The 20,691-nt window shown below is 37.3% G+C and overlaps 1 protein-coding gene across 1 annotated transcript in view; it reads right to left on the reverse strand.

Annotated features, from left to right (window-relative positions):
• AHSG (alpha 2-HS glycoprotein) overlaps nt 1–20,226 on the reverse strand; it is a 60,267-nt gene extending 40,041 nt beyond the window's left edge. The window contains exons 1-2 of the mRNA XM_086944236.1: nt 19,883–20,226; nt 11,449–11,559 (exon numbers count right to left, since the gene is read on the reverse strand). Of these exons, the coding sequence (XP_086800362.1) occupies nt 11,449–11,559; nt 19,883–20,095 (324 nt within the window). The 5' untranslated portion in view covers nt 20,096–20,226. The remainder of the gene's footprint in view (nt 1–11,448; nt 11,560–19,882) is intronic.
• Between the last annotated feature and the right edge of the window lie 465 nt (nt 20,227–20,691).

A 20,691-nucleotide genomic window follows, 5' to 3' on the forward strand; every position in this document is an offset into this window, starting at 1 on the left:
ATTGCAGGTATATGTTACATAGTTTTGCTTAGTGTAAACGTGTTTTCGGTTGTGTCAGCACTGTCATGTTTAGAGCATCTAGAGATGATTTAATCCACTATGGTTGTTCGGCGTGCTTAATGTGAACTAGAACTAGAACTAGAAGACTTTTAATTGTTGTTGTGTTTAAATGGACAATAGTGCTGTGAGTGGTAACACATCTGTTAGCGTCATCCGCAGTGTAGGTCTTGGAAGTAAGTATACCCTTGAGTGCTGGGGCTTGCACTTTAAGGCCTGACTTTGGGCTGATAGTTTGGTTTTAGGATTTATACTTGGCTTAGATTGCACGGTGGGCAAGTGTGTTATCAGTGTTTTGAGGTTGTGATTGGTCCTGTGAAGGAGTTTTATTGTGAAGTTTGCAGTGCACAGTGATGAAGCTGAAGGTTATTTTGAGAATGTGGCATTTTTTGTGGGCTTTCCATTGTACAAGTGGGCGTGGAGTCTCTAAGTGATCAGTTAATAGAGAATTATGTGAGATCAATTTTTGGAGTTCATATCAGGTTTCTGCAACTTTAATACACATTTTCTGAGACCCAGTACATCAATCAACTGGCCTTGTAGGTAAGTAAAAATCGAATAAGATCACAGTGATTTATTTATTATATTACAAAATGAATCATCGATATTTTAATTTACCATTTACATATGTGTATTTCTCTTAAAGTAGGAATTAGGGTTTTCTTTTTGCAGAACTTTTGAGTATATTTTATTGCAACCTATTTCCATATTGTATTCAACATTAGGACCAGTGGTATCGTCAGTAATAGTAGGAATGTTAGGATAACAATGGGATCGATTTAGAGGTAATGACGTAGGTTAAGATGATGAGGATGGAGAGACGCGCGAGTGCACGAACTAAGATGGCCGCCATCAAGTTAACTCGCAAAATTTTCGGCGATTTTTTTCTTCAATACGCCGATTTTCCTGACAGAAAATTGATTTTTATGGGGTCGCTATAATTCTTAACCCTTTCCATGATATATACTGAGGTTTCAGCCTTTTTTACTCACAAGAAGTGGTGATTCCGGCTCCCTGGTTCCTGCTCCCAGCTCAGTCACAAGGTACAGCCTGATTTGTTTGTCAAAGCGGCGGAGAGCTCATCAGGAATGAGCCTGGCTTGGGGCGTAGCCACACCCACAGTTCAGTTTAGCTGCTGCACCATGAGGATTTGTTCTTACTTTTTCCTGTATTTATTCACAAGTTGCTCATATTTCTTCAACTTTGACTTTTTATTTTCAAAAATTGAAAAATAAAACTCTCCTCAGCAATAAAAGACAACAGCAGGTTTCACCTCCTCTGATAAAATCGTAAGTGGTTGTCATCTGAACCCTCACTTTCTTTAATTTTGGAATAAATTCAGGCATTTGGAGTTAATACTGATACCATTGCGACAGAAGTTAAAAATGTGCGTAAGGAAATGGCAAGTTTGTCCATGAAAATCTCAGATAACTCTATTAAAATACAAGATAATAAAGTCAAAGTAGATGCTTTTACTCCTCTTGTGGCGAAAATGTAACCAATGTGCTCACATCTTCTGGATTTGGAAAATCGTAATAGACAATACAACCTTTGCATATTTAATTTACCAGAAGAAGTGGAAGGTTCTAACTGTCGGTTATACTTGGAAAACTTAATTCCTGGTCTTTTGAATATCAAATTCCCAGAAACGTTTGAAGTTGATAAGGCCCACAGAATCCCTTCTCATCGCAATCCTCATCATAATAAACCTAGACAGATGATTTTCAAAATTCTTCGTCATCATCATTTGATCATGGTCAGAAAAGCAGCAAGAGAAATTCCTTCCTTGATGGTTAATGGTAGTAAAATCTTTATTCACCAGGACTTTGCTAAGGAAACTGTTGCAATCCGTAAGGAATTTCCTGATCTTCGCCCTCAATTAAAAAGCCTTGGATATAAATACGCCCTTTTTGATCCATCCACAATGCCCATTTGGAAGGATAATTTTCAACGTCTGGCTGAACTGCGCCATTGTTTGGATCAACAATTGCAGCATTCAATGGATACTCATGACCCTACTTCTTGACTTTTCTCTAACATGATTTTTCTGGCACTATTATAACTCATTTCATTCATATTTTGGGTTCCAACGGTTCCGGCCATGGTTGCAGAGTGTGTGTGCGTTTCACTATTCATATTTATGTCTTTTGTTTGTCTCCTTTTCTTCGTTTCACCTTTTTCTTTCCCTTTTGAAAGTTCTAGAGCTACTGTCATCTTAATTCTTATACTTTCTTTTTATGCTCCTCTTCTTATTCTTTCCTCTTGTTTCCCTCCATTCTGGCAAATATTAAAGTAGTTTCTCTCAATGTTAAAGGTTTACGCCATCCAGGTAAATGTACGAAAATTTTAGATTACTTAGGTAGGTGCAAAGCTGATTTTAGTTTTTTACAAGAAACCCATGTCGATGATAACATTTTAGATTTTATGAAGAAAAAATGTGTTGATAATATTGTTTCTTCTCCTGCTTGTGGCAAGAAAAATGGTGTTGCTATATTATTTGCAAAATAATCGCACTGCCAAATCGTAAGTAAAATTTAATATACGGATGGGAGATATTTAATTGTTAAAGTTAAAGTTTATGACTCGATTGTATTTCTATTAAATGTATATGGTCCTACTGCTGATGATCCAGTTTTTTTGAATAATCTTTCAACTGGAATTTAAAAAATTGGTAACATGCCTTTAATTGTTGCTGGTGATTTTAATATTATATCAGATTCTTTGTTAGATAGATTATCTTGCACTAAATTCCGTCCTCCTAAGGTTTATTTTGCTTTTAAATCATTTCTTCAAATAACCAAGTTAGTTGATATCTGGCGTTTACATTTTCCCACAAAAAAATATTTTACTTTTCTTTCTAACCCTCACAATTCTCATTCTAGGATTGATTATATATTAGTTTCAAGACAACTGATTAACATTGTTTCTACTCCAATGATCGGTAATATTGATATTTCTGATCATGCTATGGTTTCTTGTGTTTTAAATGTCAATTCTTCCTTTGCTAAACAGTCTAGATGGAGAATGAATTCTAATATAGCTCTCAATGAACGTAATAGGCTGAGACTTTTATCTGCTATTGATGACTTTTTTCAATTTAATCCTGAAGGCTCTACTTCTATGGTTAATAGATGGGATGTTTTTAACCCCTTCGATGCTTGTGACGGAACCATTCCGTCATCAGTCACGGCTGAGCTGTGCTGATGACGGAATGGTTCCGTCACGACCACACCCTGTTCTGGAATGTCTAGCACAGGGGAAAAATTCAAGTAGCAGCCAAGGTGTTAAAGCTTATATAAGAGGAGTTGCTATCTCCATTATGGCTCATGAAAACAAGACCTTTAATGCAAAAATTAAGCTGTTGGAAAAACAAATTGTGAAATATGAACGGCTTTATATTACGTCTAATGATTTTCAATATAGATCTAAACTGCAACATCTACGCTATGAGTTTAATTCAATTTTTAGTAAAAGAGCTGGCATTCAGATTACTAAGGCTAAAGCAAAATTTAGTTTCAACGCAAATAGATCCGGAAGACTGTTACCGAATTACCTGAGTATTAAAAAAGATAAATCCCAAATCAATTCTATTCATAGCCCACATGGTAAAATTGCATTGTCTCATAGATATATTGTTAATGAATTCTTGGATTGTTACTCTAAGTTATATAACAAACCTGATTTTCATGATGACTTATTAATTGATTCCTTTTTATCTTCACGTGGTTTGCCTAAGAATTCCGACTCTGATAAAATCTGACTGGATTCGCCCATTACCAAAGAGGAAATTATGGGCCAGATGTAGGAGGGCATTTACCGACCGGTAAATGGGTATTTGTGATGTAGGTGGCCAATTTTACCGATTCTGTAAATTTACCGAATCAGTAAATTTTCCGAATCGGTTAAATACAGAATCGGTATTTTTACCGATTCGGTAACTGCCAGATGTAGGTGGGACTCTTCTGAGTCCCAAAGGCCTTACAGATTCGATATTTTACCACCCAATCCAATTGGGTGGTAAAATACCGAATCCAGGTAAAATACCGAATCCAGGTAACATACCGAATCACATGGCATAGGTGTCACAGGCACACCTATGCCATGTGACAGACATACATGCCCTTAGGGCATGGCTGTGTGCCACATGGCACACATGCCTGTATTTGGGGTGCTAGAGGGTGTCAAAGTGACACCCCCTGCACCCTTGCAGGATTCGGTATTTACCGAATCGGTAAATACCGATTCGGTAATGCCCATTGATTCCTATGGGCTTCAAGGCCCATAGGAATCAATTAGCATTACCGAATCGGTATTTACCGATTCGGTAAATACCGATTTTTACAGATTCAGTAATTCAATTACCAAATTTACCGAAATCTCCCTCCTTCAATTTTACCGATTCATAAATACCGAATCGGTAAAATTCGGTATTTATGAGTCGGTAAAATATACTTACCTACATCTGGCCCCAGATCTGCTATTAAATCTCAAAAACCAAATAAATCTCCGGGCCCTGATTGTATCCCAGCTGAGTTTTATAAAGAATTTCAACCCCATCTCCTTCCTTTTTTATTTCAACTTTTTACATCATTTGGCTCTTCAGGAATTACTTCTGGATCTTTTACGGAGGTTTTAATTATTGTGCTTTCTAAACCAGATAAGGATCCCTCCCTAGTTTCTAACTATCGCCTTAATTCTTTCATTAATCAAGACTGTAAATTATATGCTAACATTTTGGCTACACGTCTATCCCCTGTTTTAGAATCTATTATACATCCTGATCAATCTGGATTTATGAAAAATAGGTACTCTGCCAATAATACCAGAACCTTATTACATGTCATTGAACAGGGTCACACTCTAACTATTCCTTCTGGAATTATGGCTTTAGATGCTGAAAAAGCCTTTGATAAACTTCATTGGCAATTTTTATTTCACACTTTATCTTCTTTTAATTTTGGTGACATTTTTATCCGTATGATTTCAGCTTTATATTTTTCTCCCACTGTCCGTCTGTTTATTAATGGACAAGTTTCAGATAAATTCTCACTTTTCATAGGTACAAGACAAGGATGCCCCCAATCCCCATTACTGTTTTAATTGGTATTTACCCTTTTCTAAACTCTATAAGAAAGTGTGATAATATTACTGGAATTAGTATTTAAGAAGTTGTTATTAAAACTTTAGCATATGCTGATGATGTCCTTTTATTTATCAACGATCCACTATCATCATTTCCCTCTTTATTAGACATTATAGCACAGTATTCTAAAGTTTCAGGTTACAAGTTAAACACTAATAAAACAGAATTTTTTCCTTTAAATATTTATTGTACTCCAGATATGATTTCCATGAATGAAATTATTTGGCAGAAGAATAGGTTAAAATACCTTGGTATTTTATTTTCCTCTTCTATTAAATCGACTATGACTCTTAACAGTAATTTTGTCATAGAATATATTAAAGATAAAATGGCTAAATGGTCGTTGCTTCATCTTTCATGGTGGGGTAGAATGGAATCTATTAAAATGAATATTGCTCCTAAAATCTTTTACACTCTTGCCATGATCCCTACTCAATTTCCATTAAAATTCTATGCTAGTGTTGATAAACTTCTTTCTAAATTTCTTTGGAACAACAAAGCACCACGTATTAGTTATAAAAAATTAAAAATACATAAATGTAATGCTGGATTTGGTATCCCAAATTTCTCTTTATATTATAAAGCTTTTATTTTAAAACAAAGTGCCATTTGGTTTAATCATTCTTTTATACAAAATCCACCTACTTGGTTCCATATTGAAAAATCTATTGTACAACCGTTCCCATTGCCATCTTTGTTAACTATGGCAAAAAAATTACTGTTTCTTCATAAATCTGTTATTATTAAATCTACTAAATTGATGTTCAACGATCTAGATTCAATTTTTCTAATCCCCATGAATAGTACTGATGAATTATCACTATGGTATAGCAATGCTATCAAATTGAATAGGAATATTAGTTTTTGGTCTTCATGGAATAAAGAGGGTATTTTTTATCTTAAAGATGTTTACTCCAATAATACTTTTATACCATTTGAAGAGTTACGATTAAAGTTTGGTTGATCTAAATCTGATTTTAATTAATATGAATATTTAAGTAATTCTATTTTAGATTCTTTTCACCAAGTTATTCCGTCTAATGTTAAACCCGACCTAGCTATGTATATCCAAACTATATCTTTGTCAACTCATGGGGTTTCTATTTTATATAAAAAAAACTATCAAATGCGTTAGGAAGTAACATCAATACTATCTCTACATTTTAGAATAATGAATTATCACTTTCTTTGTCTTTTAATACATGGGAAACTATATGGCTTAGTAATATATCTGGTTGGTTACCTGCGTCAATACATCAAACCAATTCCTATATTTTATTTTATTGTTTATGGACTCCACAACGTTTATTCCAAGCTAAACTAATTCAATCGGATTTATGTTGGCATTGTAATTTAAATCCTGGTTCATTACAACATATGCTTTTTGATTGGCCTGTAATTTCCACATTTTGGTCAGACGTTTGGGTCATTATTAAGAATATATTAAATGTACATGAAGACTTAGCTTATAAATTTTTAATATGCAAATCTGTTACCTTATCGCAAAATTTAAATGACCTTGAATGTAAACTTTTTGACTTCTTAATTTCAGCTGCGTTAAAATCTCTTACCTTTTTCTGGAAAGATGTTTCTAAGTTATCAGTTCATCCTTGGTGGTCTTGGGTTATTTTTACAAGAAGAGGTGCACAGTTATTATTATCTGGTGTTAATCATATTCCTATTTCTTTTCATTCCTTTCAGATTCCGGTTGATGTGCTGTCATGTAATTTGTTTAGTAGCTCTTTATAGTGATAAGCATTCGTATATTATTGATTGTCCCCTCCCTTCCCATACCTACTTTTATTTTATCCCTTTCTTTGATCTAACTGTTTTAATTTCTCTTGAAATGATTATAAGATATTTCTGATATGTATATTGTAAGGGTTATTATCAATCAAATCCATTTACTGTATGTCTTTATTGTTCTTCATGAAAATCTTAATAACATATTTTGAACACAAGATGATGTGTAGATGTAATGTGTATATACTTGTTGTGAGGGTAGGTTGTTGTGTTTGGGTCCATGCCATGCTGGGTAAAAGACATTTTTGTACAGGATGCTGAGAATATCTAAAATCAACAACACTCAAGAGTGGTACCTACATTTAGTTACATTTCTTTCAATGCAGAAAGTTAATTGTACCACTGTGTTTTGCCCCATTAAGCCAGGAGGAGACTGTGGATGATAACAAATAAATGTAGTAGTAGGAATGTAGGAATGCTGCCAGCATGGCAGTAAATGAAAAGAATAATTCAGGCATATGCTTGGGAATGATAAGTAATGATTATGTACCTTAATTCATTCTCAAACCAAATATTGAGCATGCAACAATATGGATTGGCAGTCGAGAACTGGGCCCAGATGTACAAAACACTGGTTGCAAAAAACTGGTCACAAATTGTGACAAGTATTTCTGTGACCAGTGTAGAAGCTTGTAGAACCAACCTATGTACAAATAGGCTGATTCACAAAGTCCAGAGTAGTGAGTCACAATTCGACAGACCTCCTCAATATTCATGAGGTACTCTGCAAATGAACTCACTAAAATTGGTGGCCATCACTGGGATGGTGACATCCTGGGATCAGCAGACCACCATGTTAGGGGTCACTTTTTAAATATATAAATAGTATTTTAAATGCAGCCTGATTTTTTGAAGCAAAATGAAATTGCATTTAAAATTTTAAGAAAATGTTTGACAATTTTAAAACTTTTGTTGAAGGTAGACAGTGGTTCCCTGGACCACTCCCTATTCCCCAACAAACATTTTTTTTTACATTCACAAAGTGTAGACTGTCCCAAGGGTGCCCCTACTCTTAAGCAGATGGCTTACCACCCTATTTTAAGATTCAGTAAAAATGATTTGAAAGCGCATGTTGGTCACAAAACATTGATATATACCATAACATTTCAATATTTGGAAGGGATGCCTTAAACTCATCCCTTCCAACTAGTGATTTGTTTTGCCCATATAAACTGATTTTGGGATTCAGTAACCCGTTACTGGATCACATAATAGATTTTGTACATTGTAAATTGCACTTTTTGGTCACAAACTAAATCAGAGCGTTTGTAACCCCAAAAATGCTTTATAATCTGACTTTCACGTACAGAGAAGCAGCCATACGACCATGTTTCCAAGCCAAACAAAACGTACGAGTCAGTGATCATTGACGGGAAGTCAATGCTAAAACAATCAAAGCTTTGAATTTCAATAGACTCTAACATGCTAAAACATAGATACGTATTGTTAAATTGAGGAATATTCCTGATTCAAGAGGTTTACACTAAGGCTGAGAAATGGTATAGGGCAGAGTGAAAAATCCAAAAGTCATTGGGGTTGAAGTAGTATGTTGTATAATACCAAACTCGCTGGCTCATATCATCATAACTGTAACTGCCATGTCATTCCTCTCTTCCTTTGTGTCAAACAGCCCCATGTTCATCTGGTGCAGGAAGTCCAGGATGAGTTCCTAAAAGTTCTGCTCCCCTGTCTGACAGCCATTGCAGGAGGGAGAGCATAGCCGCATACTGAATGAACTATGATTCATAGCATGGCCAACTAACACGTGTTTGATTTATAATAACTTAATGTAAATACTGCCCTAATTTGAATAAACATTTGGGCGAACACATTTATTAGAGAATGAAGTGCCTAGTCAAAATGTATTGAGACAACAGAGATACAACTATGCAAAGCAGGACTCATGCTAATGATTGGTATGCACTGAGAGAATTTCCTCATGCCAACTTCACATCAAAGCACACATGCCAACCAGCTGCGATACCTAGGCAGGCACAACTACAGTGGCAACTATAACCCTTGCAGGTGGCCGGTCTGGAATTCCTGTTTTTGAAGATTAGCCTACTATGACAGAAAAAATTAAATGTTGTACAAGTACATGATTTACCCCCTGGGGTCACTGTATAGTGAAGAATATTGGGAAGAAATCCATAAAGAAATTCACTCATCACTTCATGGACTACCCTCTCAAGTCAAATACTAAGAAAATGGGTCACTCAGATGGATCATCTCTTAGAAAAAAGCAGCGCCTGTCACTCTCAGTGCTGAATCACTTGGAAGACAGCCTGTTTAGTCCTCATGTTCAAAATAGTTGTTAACATTGTTTATAAATGTAGGCTGGCATGAAAAACCTGATCACAAAGCAAGAAGGTAATTCATGTACACAGAGGGGTAGGTTCTTCTGTCTGATGATATCCCTGCTATATTTCTTAAAAAGTGTCAAGGTAATCCCTTCTTGAGGTCTATCACTGTTCAGTAATACTTGTACTTTATCCATGCATTCATTTTATAATGTGGACAAAATTCTTATAATTTTGATTTAACTGAATTTTTCCAATATGTACTTTCTTTCCATGTAATGCATTTATTATTTTATATTTTCTGTTCAATTGGCTTAATGTACTTTTATTATGGGATTGCCATTGTCCACAACAAAAATGAGGAAGATGCTAACAAAAAGTGTGCAGCCTTTCATAATTAGGGCCTGATTTAGATCTCGGTGGACGGGTTACTCCATCACAATGGTGACCAATGCCCGTCCGTCGAAATATAAATCTCATTGTATCCTAGGGGATTTATATTTCGGTGGATGTGATATCCATTATGGTTATGATGGAGTAACACATCTGCCGAGATCTAGATCAGGCCCTTAGTGTTAGAGTCTGTTGGAAAGAGACTCTGTTGCAAATGTGTTTGACCAACCACCTCATTTAGAGATGGACCATTAGCTTTCCGTCTGTGATGCCCCCATTGATTACATCAATGGGAAGCTTCCTCCGAAGGGCCAATGGAGCAAGGGCCATTTGAAAGAGGACATTACATCGGCTGGCCTATTTACGGTGAATGGTATATTTTTTTGGACCATCAACCTCAGGTAAAACCTGCCGGTGAGTGACAGAAAAAAATAATAATGCCCACATGCAGGGGAAAAGTCCCTGGGTGTGGGGTCATTAGTTGTTTGTTTTTAATAACAAATTCTCACTTTGGGATTTTATTTTTAAAATCAAAAATCTTTCTCACTTAGCGAGTTTATTTTTAAAATCAAAAACCTTTTTAATGCTTGGACAACTAAGGTTAAAAATGATGGCAGCTGTCAACACAACTTTTTTTATCTTGAGATTAACCCTTTTTGAAGCTGTTGTCTATCAAGACACAGAGATCACCGCTGGGGTGTTGGTGCTCTCTGGATTACACAGACAGTAGTCCTTCAGGGGTGGTGTACGTGTTTTCTACCTCCCTGATGATTATGTTCCATCCAATCTGGGCATAGTTAATCCCAGATTCAGACTTACTAGCCCTCTCTGGTCTAAATCTCAACACCTTGGTCAGATTTTAGAGGAGAATGTCATCTAATCCCTCAACAGGATTTCAGCAGTTTAGCAAAATAAAGAAATGCTGAAACAGACCTGACAAGTTAGGGTAGTGGAAAGAGCAAGTACACACAAATATTTGAAAATACGCCCAGCAGGACAGCTCCCCATCCTTACATACTTTTATGGAATCAATGGGGAAATATCAGGTTTTAGAATATTTGATCTTCTCTATGGAAACAGAGATCTCACTCCTCTAGATGATTCTTTGGGGTGGCACAGAAACAATCACATCAAAAATGAGCCAGCTCATGATATGAAATATTATTTGAGGAGTAAGCCTCTTTTTTTGCAATATTAAACAGGAAAACACCTCAGGCAATATTGCTGTGGAGCACCGCCCAGACAGATGGATTTTAAAATATACCTTCCTCCAGCCCAAAACATCATTGAAAGAACAAGAATTGGCAAAGCCAATAGGTTTGAATTTCCTTTTGGGTCTGACTAAAACATGAAGATAAACTTGCTACAATGAAAAACAGAACAACAACAACAGTGCTTTCTGTATACAACGTGTCTTTAGGATACATAATTTAATGTCTGATATGTTAGTATACTTTTGAGATGCAAAATAGTCCTTTTTGCTTTGTAATACACCACTCAAAAGTAGGCTTAATTATATAAAAAGCTGTCATTAGCATGACATGAGGTGAAAGGGTCTTAATTCCTCTATGTGGAGCAAAAGCTCATCCATGAGATTATAATGAATTGTTAACAATAAGTCTTACAGATAACTGCACTGAGGACTAAGATAATTCCTGACAAAACAGACATTTTGCTGTCCACCGTTACAGCTGCCTAGAATTACGGTCGGCATATTAAGTGTTATTTCCTATGTTAACTTTTGAAACTTACATGTTCCACTAGTGGTCTTACTGGACAGTCCTCAAGAGGTGTGGGGGACAGAGCAGGGCATGTTGTTTCCAGAAAGTCAAGTTCTAGTTTGTAAACCTCCCCAGCAGGTCTCTGAAATGAAAAACATAATTCTAAACATTTGTAACACCATCACAAAATCATGAAAGACTGTAAAATGTATATAGTTTTAGATGGGCAACTGTGACAAAAGGGGATGTTTTTCATGAAGGGATTCCCAGGAACTAACTTAAGACAAAATCCTAAACTTACTACTTTTGGTATTCACAGAAGTTAGGATTTTGTCTTAAGTTTGTCTTAAGACAGACTTAAGACAGACTTAGTTAGGATTTTGTCTTAAGTCTGTCTTAAGTCTGTCTTAATACAAACTTAAGACAAAATCCCAACTTCTGTGAATACCAAAAGTAGTAAGTTTAGAATTTTGTCTTAAGTTAGTTCTGTGAATCGGGCCGATAGACACCAAAAAGAAAGCTTAAGTTGTTGATTCTGTAAATCAGAATCCTAAGGTGAAAAATATGACCTTACGCTCAGCTACCCATCTACAATTGTATATGGTATATAGGTTATTAAACACAGAAATGTATATGGATTGAAAGAGGTAAGGGCCATATCCAGGTCTGAGCAAAGTCACATCACAATAGTGGAAAACAAGCTTTATTTTTTCAATGCTGTGACATAATTGTAGTGAAGTATAATATGGGGCCTATATAACACATACAATTATATATGAGTTACTTTGTTTGCTAAGACTGTTTTTCCAAAAGGGTTTCTGAGGGATATCAGATAGACAACGAGAGTGAAGCTCTAGTTGTCTGCATTATTAAATATCTATATTTATGCCATTTCAATGAAAATATATGTGGCCCAATATCAAGTGTTATTTCGAGCAAATGTACTAATAAAGGCACATTCATGAATGTAATACTGGGGAGCAAAAGTCATATTTGAGATTATTACAACAGTACAGCAAAACTAACATGAGAAAAACACCTTTAACTGTCTTACAGTTTGCAAGGAGCAATTACTTCACACAGAGAAACATCTCTCCTAATAGCCATGAGGTCACTTCAATGTGACTTTAAGGGTCTACACAAATTTAATCCCTTGCATCCTCATTTGGTTAAAACCCTTTTGGTAAAACAAATACACATGATGAAATATCATGGAATAAACCATGTATGTAGATACGCTAAGTGCAATAAGCTATTTATGACCATTGTTCAGTGGCGTCATGACTCACTCAAGGCTCCACCTCTTGTGCCTCATGGGCCCTACCCACACTCAACACTAGTGATAAATATCATATTAAACTCTGGGGATTAATTCCTAAACCATTTTTGGTTTTTATTATTAATATGTTTCCTAATTTATATTCTTTTGCCATATTCCGATTTGTTTATTTTTCTTTACTTCTCTCTTTTTTATTTTACACCTATGGATTTTCTAATCTTTTTCCATAAAGAATTGTCCTGTTTATTTGAAGTTGACTTCCTTTTTTATCCTTAAACCTTTACCTGTGTTTTCTAAATCGCAAACCCCCCTGGCCATTGGTCTTCTATTGTATCATTCACATTTTTCTTCCATGCCCTACAGTGTGTCAATCACTTCAGTCACAAGCTAACTTCAGTGTGACTGACGGCATTCGGCTCTTTAACAATAAGCGGATCTACACACAACGTAGTTTCCTTAAGTGCCATATACTACAATAGCAATGTGGGCTTTTTGGTAACAAAACCCTTTTGCTATTAGCCCATTTTTCAGATGAGTGGGGGCTTGGCAGCTGCTTCCCCAAAAATAATGTTTTCATAAAAACATGACAGAACAATCATTGACAAAGCCAAAAGGGTTGCTCCAATCTCCAGACATATTGCCTTCGCCAATGCTTTTATTTTTTATTTTTAGGCCCTATTCCTGCAAATGCACATTTGAATTAAACATACCTGCCAATGTAAGTGTCATACGATGTAAATGCTGTGATGGCAGTGCCAATATACAAGGCAAAGGCACTCAAATGGAGTGATACAGTTACAGGGGCTGGGATATGGCTGCCTATACCAACCTTCCAATATGCAGGTTAGCCTCTGGTTACCACTTTGCTCAAAACTAGATCCAAACACTAATTACTGCTGTCTGAGCTGAGGAAGGAAATGAATGTAGATCAGAAAAAACTTGACTTACAAGAAAATAATTTCTTCTTGCTAGGTGCTTTAATATGAGAGGCCTGAGGCAAACAGACCCAGCTGCCCGCCCCCCACCCTCTCTTATAATGGCCCTGATGGCAAGGTTGCCTGTGCTAGGAGTAATAACAAGATCTGTTTGCCATACAACCAGTGGCGGCTGGCATTCACCAAGGGTTGTGGGTGGTGAAACTTAAGTTCCTTTCTTCGGTGGCAACGTCCTCCTCCTTTTGGCAACTTCTGTAAGCCCCAGAAGCAGGAAACTGCACTACCCAATCCTGGTACTGCTTTCACAGCATGAAAGCAGCACCATTATTGGATAGAGCGCCCTCTCCCGGCACTCTTAATAGCACTGTAGGTCTGTGCTTTCTCTAACCCAGGTGTCTAAGACAGCTGGGCTACAGAACTTTAAAACGCACATGTCTGACTGGCCATCCCAAGACTGCTGGTCAAAGAGTCATGCGCATTTTAAAGTGCATAGCTCTCTTATGCTGCCCCTAGGCAGCGCTGGCCCGGCCCCGCCCCGTCCCACCACTTAGTTCAGGACGGATTGCTGAAAAATAAAATAGTTAAAAAAAAACGTTATTACTTTTTTTTTCAGCTCTGGGTCTTGTGGGGCGCCGCCGCCCCTGCATACCGCACATATTTTCCCCCACTGCTCCGAACTCTGGCCATGGTTGGCTCAGTTTCAGTGGTGCAGCTACATACGCGAAAGTGAGGCTGACTTTGCTAAAAGAAAAATCCTGTGCTTATGGTAAGTGTTGAGCTTTGTCTATAGTGTGATTGTGGCCTTAAGAGAACCATGGGCTAGTTGAAAGAATGCATTGTTGTTCCATCTTTAAAGGGTAAACACAGAACCTGGGAAATTGCCCAATAGGCCTCCTTTATTTTGTTTCTAATATATTCTACCAAGTCATGCTCATGAACTGGACCGCTTCAGAGAAAAAAAAAGAATTTCTATTAAAAGAGCACAGGCGTGCTTTCAGTCAAGAAAATCAACGGCTGCTCAATCTATTGTGCAATACACTCTGCTCAAGAGGTATACTTCAATATAGAAGGTCTCAATTTTTTCCATTTCTTGATTTTTGGACAACGAATAGTGCCAGGTTTTTGGTGGCACTACATGAGGTCACAGTATGGCCAGGTGTGATGTCTGTAACATATAGAGTCTATTAAAATAAGACCACATGAATTTGCTATAGTACTTTTCTGCTCAAGTGAGGGTCAGGCAAGGATGTGCATTGATTCCTTCCCTTTCAGCATTCATATTAATGAACTGAAAAGACTGTTCTTAAACTCAGGGGTGAATTTTTCCAATATCAACGTTGTTTGTCATATGCTTACATTCTTGTTAAAATGTCTCATAAAAAATTATTTATCCTGTCTTGAGTCACGCTTAGTAGTAAACTCTTCAAAATCAAAAATAATTTGTAATACCAAGAGATGCACAAAGATTTATTTTTCTATTTTGGTTGAGAAACTAGAAACATTGCCATCCTTTCAACGCCTGTGGCTGTCCCGTACTTACAAAGTCAAGTGGGCAGACAAAATGACAAATTTTTAGAAAAGTAGGAGGCAAGCGATAAAGATTCCAGGTTGTCGCAGATATAGTGGTCTAGTTCAGTGCTGGGGAAGGTGGCATCCAACTAGAGGCGAGCTAAAACGATGATGACTGTAACAGATTGGATGCATGGAATAATTTCAAAAGAATTGAATGGTTCAAGTAAAATTTGATTATTCGTCTTGGGCTCCCTTATTATCTCAAAAGAGACAAGTAAACTACAGTCCTTCAATAACTTTTTTGCTGTTCAATGTTTTAGAGAGGATAATCTATTTCCCCCCTGGTAAGTAGCCTGTCGGTAAGGATTTACATTCATTTAATAATTGTGTATTTGTCTGACTACTGAGTTATTAATTTATTTATTTTCGTATTCTTTTTTAAAGGATTTTCTTTAAAAATGTCTGGTTTCTTGGTTGCTTTGTAGGAAGTGATCTAATGGTTCACACAGTTCCCATGAATATGTGGGTAAGATTATTTGTTTTATAGTTTCTCTATTAGGAGAATCATTGTACATCTTGGACATCTTTTATGTCTCAGTTTAGATTAGCCAACATGATTGCAGGGCTCCCTTCTTCTATTGCCCGGCCAAAGGGAGCAGCTGACCACCACCCATTGCCTACATTTCCTTTAACACCAGCAATCAATCTATTCTCAAAGACATGTGAACAATCACATTTGAATCCATTCTTGCAGTGGAAGTAGATTCTCAATCTGTACTTATTCTGCTCAAAGATGCCTAGGGCGTTATTTACAAGCTTCTTGCGCCGTCGGTGCGTCACTTTCTCCAATGTACAAAAATTACAAGATAAACCGCAGAGGAATAAAGCAAACTTTTTAACACTTTAGCATCGTAGATCAGTGTGGAGAAGCAAATCGCATCACATTGCCATTCACAGGAGTTGAAGCGGGTTCCAGTTGTATTAGAACTGTCAGGTAATGCTCAAAGTGCTTTTCAAAGAGTCTCTCAGTTCTTAGCAACAACTGGAACTTTCCAGGGGGAGGTGTATGAGGAAACTGTTGGACATTTAAAAACATTTTGGACTTTCTAATGAATTGTTTATTACTAATTTATTTTGGATTTTAAGCGCTTTTGTTATTGTTTTACTTAGTTTAGACTTGTGTGAAAGTTGATAAGGTTATTTTGGATGGAGCTTAAAAGAGCTGGGCAAAGCAGACTCTGGAAAAGAGAGCTGTAATATGCCACAATATCTTTTTTGATTATGTGTGTTATCCTGTTTTTATTTTTTATTTTTTATTTGTTTTAGTTTTATTTAGTGTGACTTGGAACTCAAGGCATCAGAGCGCTTTACATGAGCACCAGTCACATTACAGAAGGACACATTCATTGTGTTAGACATCGAGCGATTGAGTGATTTGCAAAGAATCAAGGATGTTGAGAATCTCACAGCACTTTTCATAATTGTTTAGCATATATGATACATATTTAGGGGCGGTATATGGAATGTGAGCTGGGGTTTAGAGACCAGCGAGTTCCTTGGGCGAAGGAGGGTCTCTTTTCAATATTAGTGGCAAAATAGATCTGCAGTAATTGGGATGTTTGTCGAGCATATAGTATCTTAATGGACTTTGGTATTTCAATTATTTAAAGAGTGGTTCAATCAATTAGTTTTGGGAATGTAGGTCCTATCATTGAATGCGGCTTTTCGGCACATCAGTTGACCAATGGACACACCAAAAGAAAACAGATAGCTCATTATAAATGCATTCAATAAGAAACAACCAATGACTGAGGAAAAGACAGAAGAACACTTCTGTTAGGGCAGAAAAACATTTGAAGTATTTAATCAGCAGATGCAGTGCAATGAAGTTAAAACCTTGTGCTTTGTGTACTGGAGAGAAGCATGGATAAAGGCCAGACACTGGGTAAATGATTTCAGATGTTGCTGGCAAAAATTTGGGAAGGGTTTGGAAAAAGTTATGACATGGAGAATGTAACGCACAGGGAAAGGGACAAAGAGCTACAAAATTAGAAATGGAGAGAGACCTGGATGAAAATAGTATAGTGATTTCTTTCTTATTCTTTTTTTAAAAAATTGAGTAATCCACAACTTTAGCATGTAAAGAAACATAGGGCCCGATTCACAGAATGAACTTAAGACTCAATCCTAAATTTACTACTATTTTGGTATTCACAGAATGAACTTACTACTTTTGGTATTCACAGAAGTTAGGATTTTGTCTTAAGTTTGTCTTAAGACAAACTTAAGACAGACTTAAGAGAGACTTAAGACAAACTTAAGACAGACTTAAGACAGACTTAAGACAAAATCCTAACTTAAGTCTGTCTTAAGTCTGTCTTAAGTTTGTCTTAAGACAAACTTAAGACAAAATCCTAACTTCTGTGAATACCAAAAGTAGTAAGTTCATTCTGTGAATGCCAAAAGTAGTAAGTGCATTCTATGAATGCCAAAATAGTAGTAAGTTTAGGTTTGAGTCTTAAGTTCATTCTGTGAATCGGGCCCATAAAGCGAACTTGAGGAGCATGGCTTTGAAGAATTGATCAGTGAACTCATGATCTACTAAGGGCCTGATTACGATCTTGGGATACTCCGTCACAAATTTGATAGATATCCCATCCGCCGTATTACAAGTTCCACAGGATATATGGAATTGTAATTTGGTGTATGGGATATCCATCACGTTTGTAACGGAGTAATTACGTCCACCAAACTTGTAATGAGGCCCGTAAGATATTTCACAGATATTCTTTTATCTACTATTCTATGTAAAATGCTCCACTGAGTATTATAAAGCTATATCTGTCATAAAACAATTTCTTTAGTTTTGCTGCATACTAGGTGACCAATCAAAAAGATAACTTTGTTGAATGTAGCATTGTCATCCTAACGAAGGACCAACCATGAAATCTAGAGCTATTAGTTTACTCCTGCATTCTTTCAGCAGTGGACAACAATCCTCATTTTAGATACAGACGACTGCTATTATGAGACAAAGGGGCAACATCTAAAGACCACAGAGTGGACTAGGGGCAAATGTGAAGCAAGAAGGGTGATGAGTTTGAGCATGGTGTGGTAGGGTAACATCACACTAGGTATTTGTGACTAAGAAGGAATGCTTGAGGTAGGAAAAATGGTGGTGGTGGGGGGTGCCATGAGAAACGTGGGTGAAAATAGCAGGACACAGAGACAATACATATAAGGCGCAGCAGGCTGGTGATGGCCAGAATCATGGCGGTGCTCCATACTGGTAACTAGTGCCTTACTAGCTGCCTTCCTTCTCATTCACTGCACACTGCTTTACCTCACTGAACACCTCTAATTCACATCAACACATCCATGCCTCACCGTGCCGCTCCCTCTTTATACAACTGCACTGGAAGTGCTAGCTGTCTTGGATCATGCAGATTTAAGCATTGGCTGTTTTGGCTCATATATATATGTGTGTGTGTGTGTGTGTGTGTGTGTGCATGTAGGTGTGTGTTTGTGTGTGTGTGTGTGTGTATAAATATATATATAGATATATTTATTTATTTATTTATTTATTTTATTGAGTTTTATATAGCGCTGGCTAGACCCGCAGGTATCAGACCACTTTACATGAGGAAGAAGTATTGTTTCAAAACATGGTTACAAAGTTACATCAGTTACTGGAGCTTAGTTACAGGAATTACATGAGTACAAAAGCATAGCATGAACATGAGGAAAAAAGAGGCAAAGGGAGAGAAGAATAGGGGAGAGAGGGAAGGGATAGGGGAAGTAGAGGATAATAATGGAGGGAAGAGGAGGGCGAGGGTATAGGAGGCAGAGCGGGGAGGCAAGGAAAAACAGTGTCCGACGTCCGGCTGGGTATATATATATATATATATATATATATATATATATATATATATATATATATATATATATACATAGTTGGTTGTTGTGGCTCTTGCAGATATCAGCGTTGGCTGATTTTGACCCTTGCAAAATGTAGCCTCTGCTGATGTGAGAGCTGGCTCCTTTGCCCCATGCAGGTATAGGAGTTGCCTTTTTGGCCCATGCGGATATAAATGTTGACTGCTTTGGCTCATACAGATAAAAGCGTTCGCTGTTTTGGCTCTTGCACAATGTGTAGCGTTGACTGTTTTGGCCCCTCCATGAGTAAATGTTGGCTGTTTTGCCCCCCGCAGTTGTAAGTGTGGGCTGGTTTGGCCCCTGTAGATCTGAGAGTTCACTGTTTTGGCCCTAGCTGTTATAAGGATTGGGTGGTTTGGCTCATGCAGATATAAGCGCTGGCTGCTTTGGTCCTTGCAGATTTATGATTTGAATGTTTTGGTCCCTGGTAATATAAGTGTTGGCCAGTTAGTCCCATGCAGGTATAAGTGTTGGCTATTTTGGCCCTTGCAGATGAAAGAGGTGACTGTTTTAGCCCTTCAAGCTTTAGAACCTTCAAACAGTCAAATCTTTCAATAAGCAGGTTAAATCACAATACTAGATATCATAACCTGAGCCCACCCACCTTTTATGAACAAAACTAACAGCATGAACCACATAACAGCATGTAAGCCCAACAGCACGGAATTGTGCATAGAGCCTCTTGCCAGAAAACAAGAACTATCCATTGCAAACATTAGTTTCTATTGCACCGGACTCTGCACCAGATTCTAAAGATTTAGCATCCATCGTTCTGCGCATGCGTCACGTCATGTTCACCTTACCCGCTGGAGGACTTTAACTGATTCGATACGGTTTAAGGTGTGCTTATATCCATGCTGTTGGATGGCGTTGATGTGAGTGACGGCGGCCCAGGCTGCAGCTTCGCTCTCGGGGTCATCACAGTCGAGTCGTCGTATGACAGGAGATGGGTGCCAGACTAAGGCTGTGCAGCTCAAGAGCTGAGCCATTAACACTACAGCTACAAATAATTTCATTTTATGGTCGATCTATAAGCACTTCAATGCCTTATCCGGAGTAGTAAGCACTATATAAATACAACTTACAATCTCAAGAAACCCCTTGAAAGGCTTCCAGTGCAGTGTATCAAAAAGGAACCCAGGTGGGCAGCCCTCACCCGGCATCTTTTATATCCTCATATAGTCTCACAAGGGGGGTAAACTATTTGTTTTGGCCACACTTTGTGTTCACAATGAAACAGAAAAGTAAATAGTTAAGAAATCAATGCGTCTGTTAATATTTGGATGGGGCGCTGTGCCATGAACTTTCGGACACAATTTGTAAAGTTTGAAGCATTGGATGTTCCTACAGAAAAACAACCCCAAAAAAAAGGCTCCCCATCATGAGAACTTCATCATGACATGCCAGAATTTTCTTCTTCTGGATCCTGTTTCTGTGTATGCATTTAACATGGACCAGACCAGGCATACACAGGAATATATCTGCTTAACATGTGTCTGCTTTTTCCAAATCTGTGTACATTTTATACCAGACCTAAGAGTGTGGGAAGACGGTTACTGGGGAAGGAAGCGGGATGTAGGACCTCCTAATTATATATTTTATTTATTTATTG

This window comes from Lissotriton vulgaris, chromosome 11 (genome assembly GCF_964263255.1).
Source record: "Lissotriton vulgaris chromosome 11, aLisVul1.2, whole genome shotgun sequence".
Lineage (NCBI taxonomy): Eukaryota > Metazoa > Chordata > Amphibia > Caudata > Salamandridae > Lissotriton > Lissotriton vulgaris.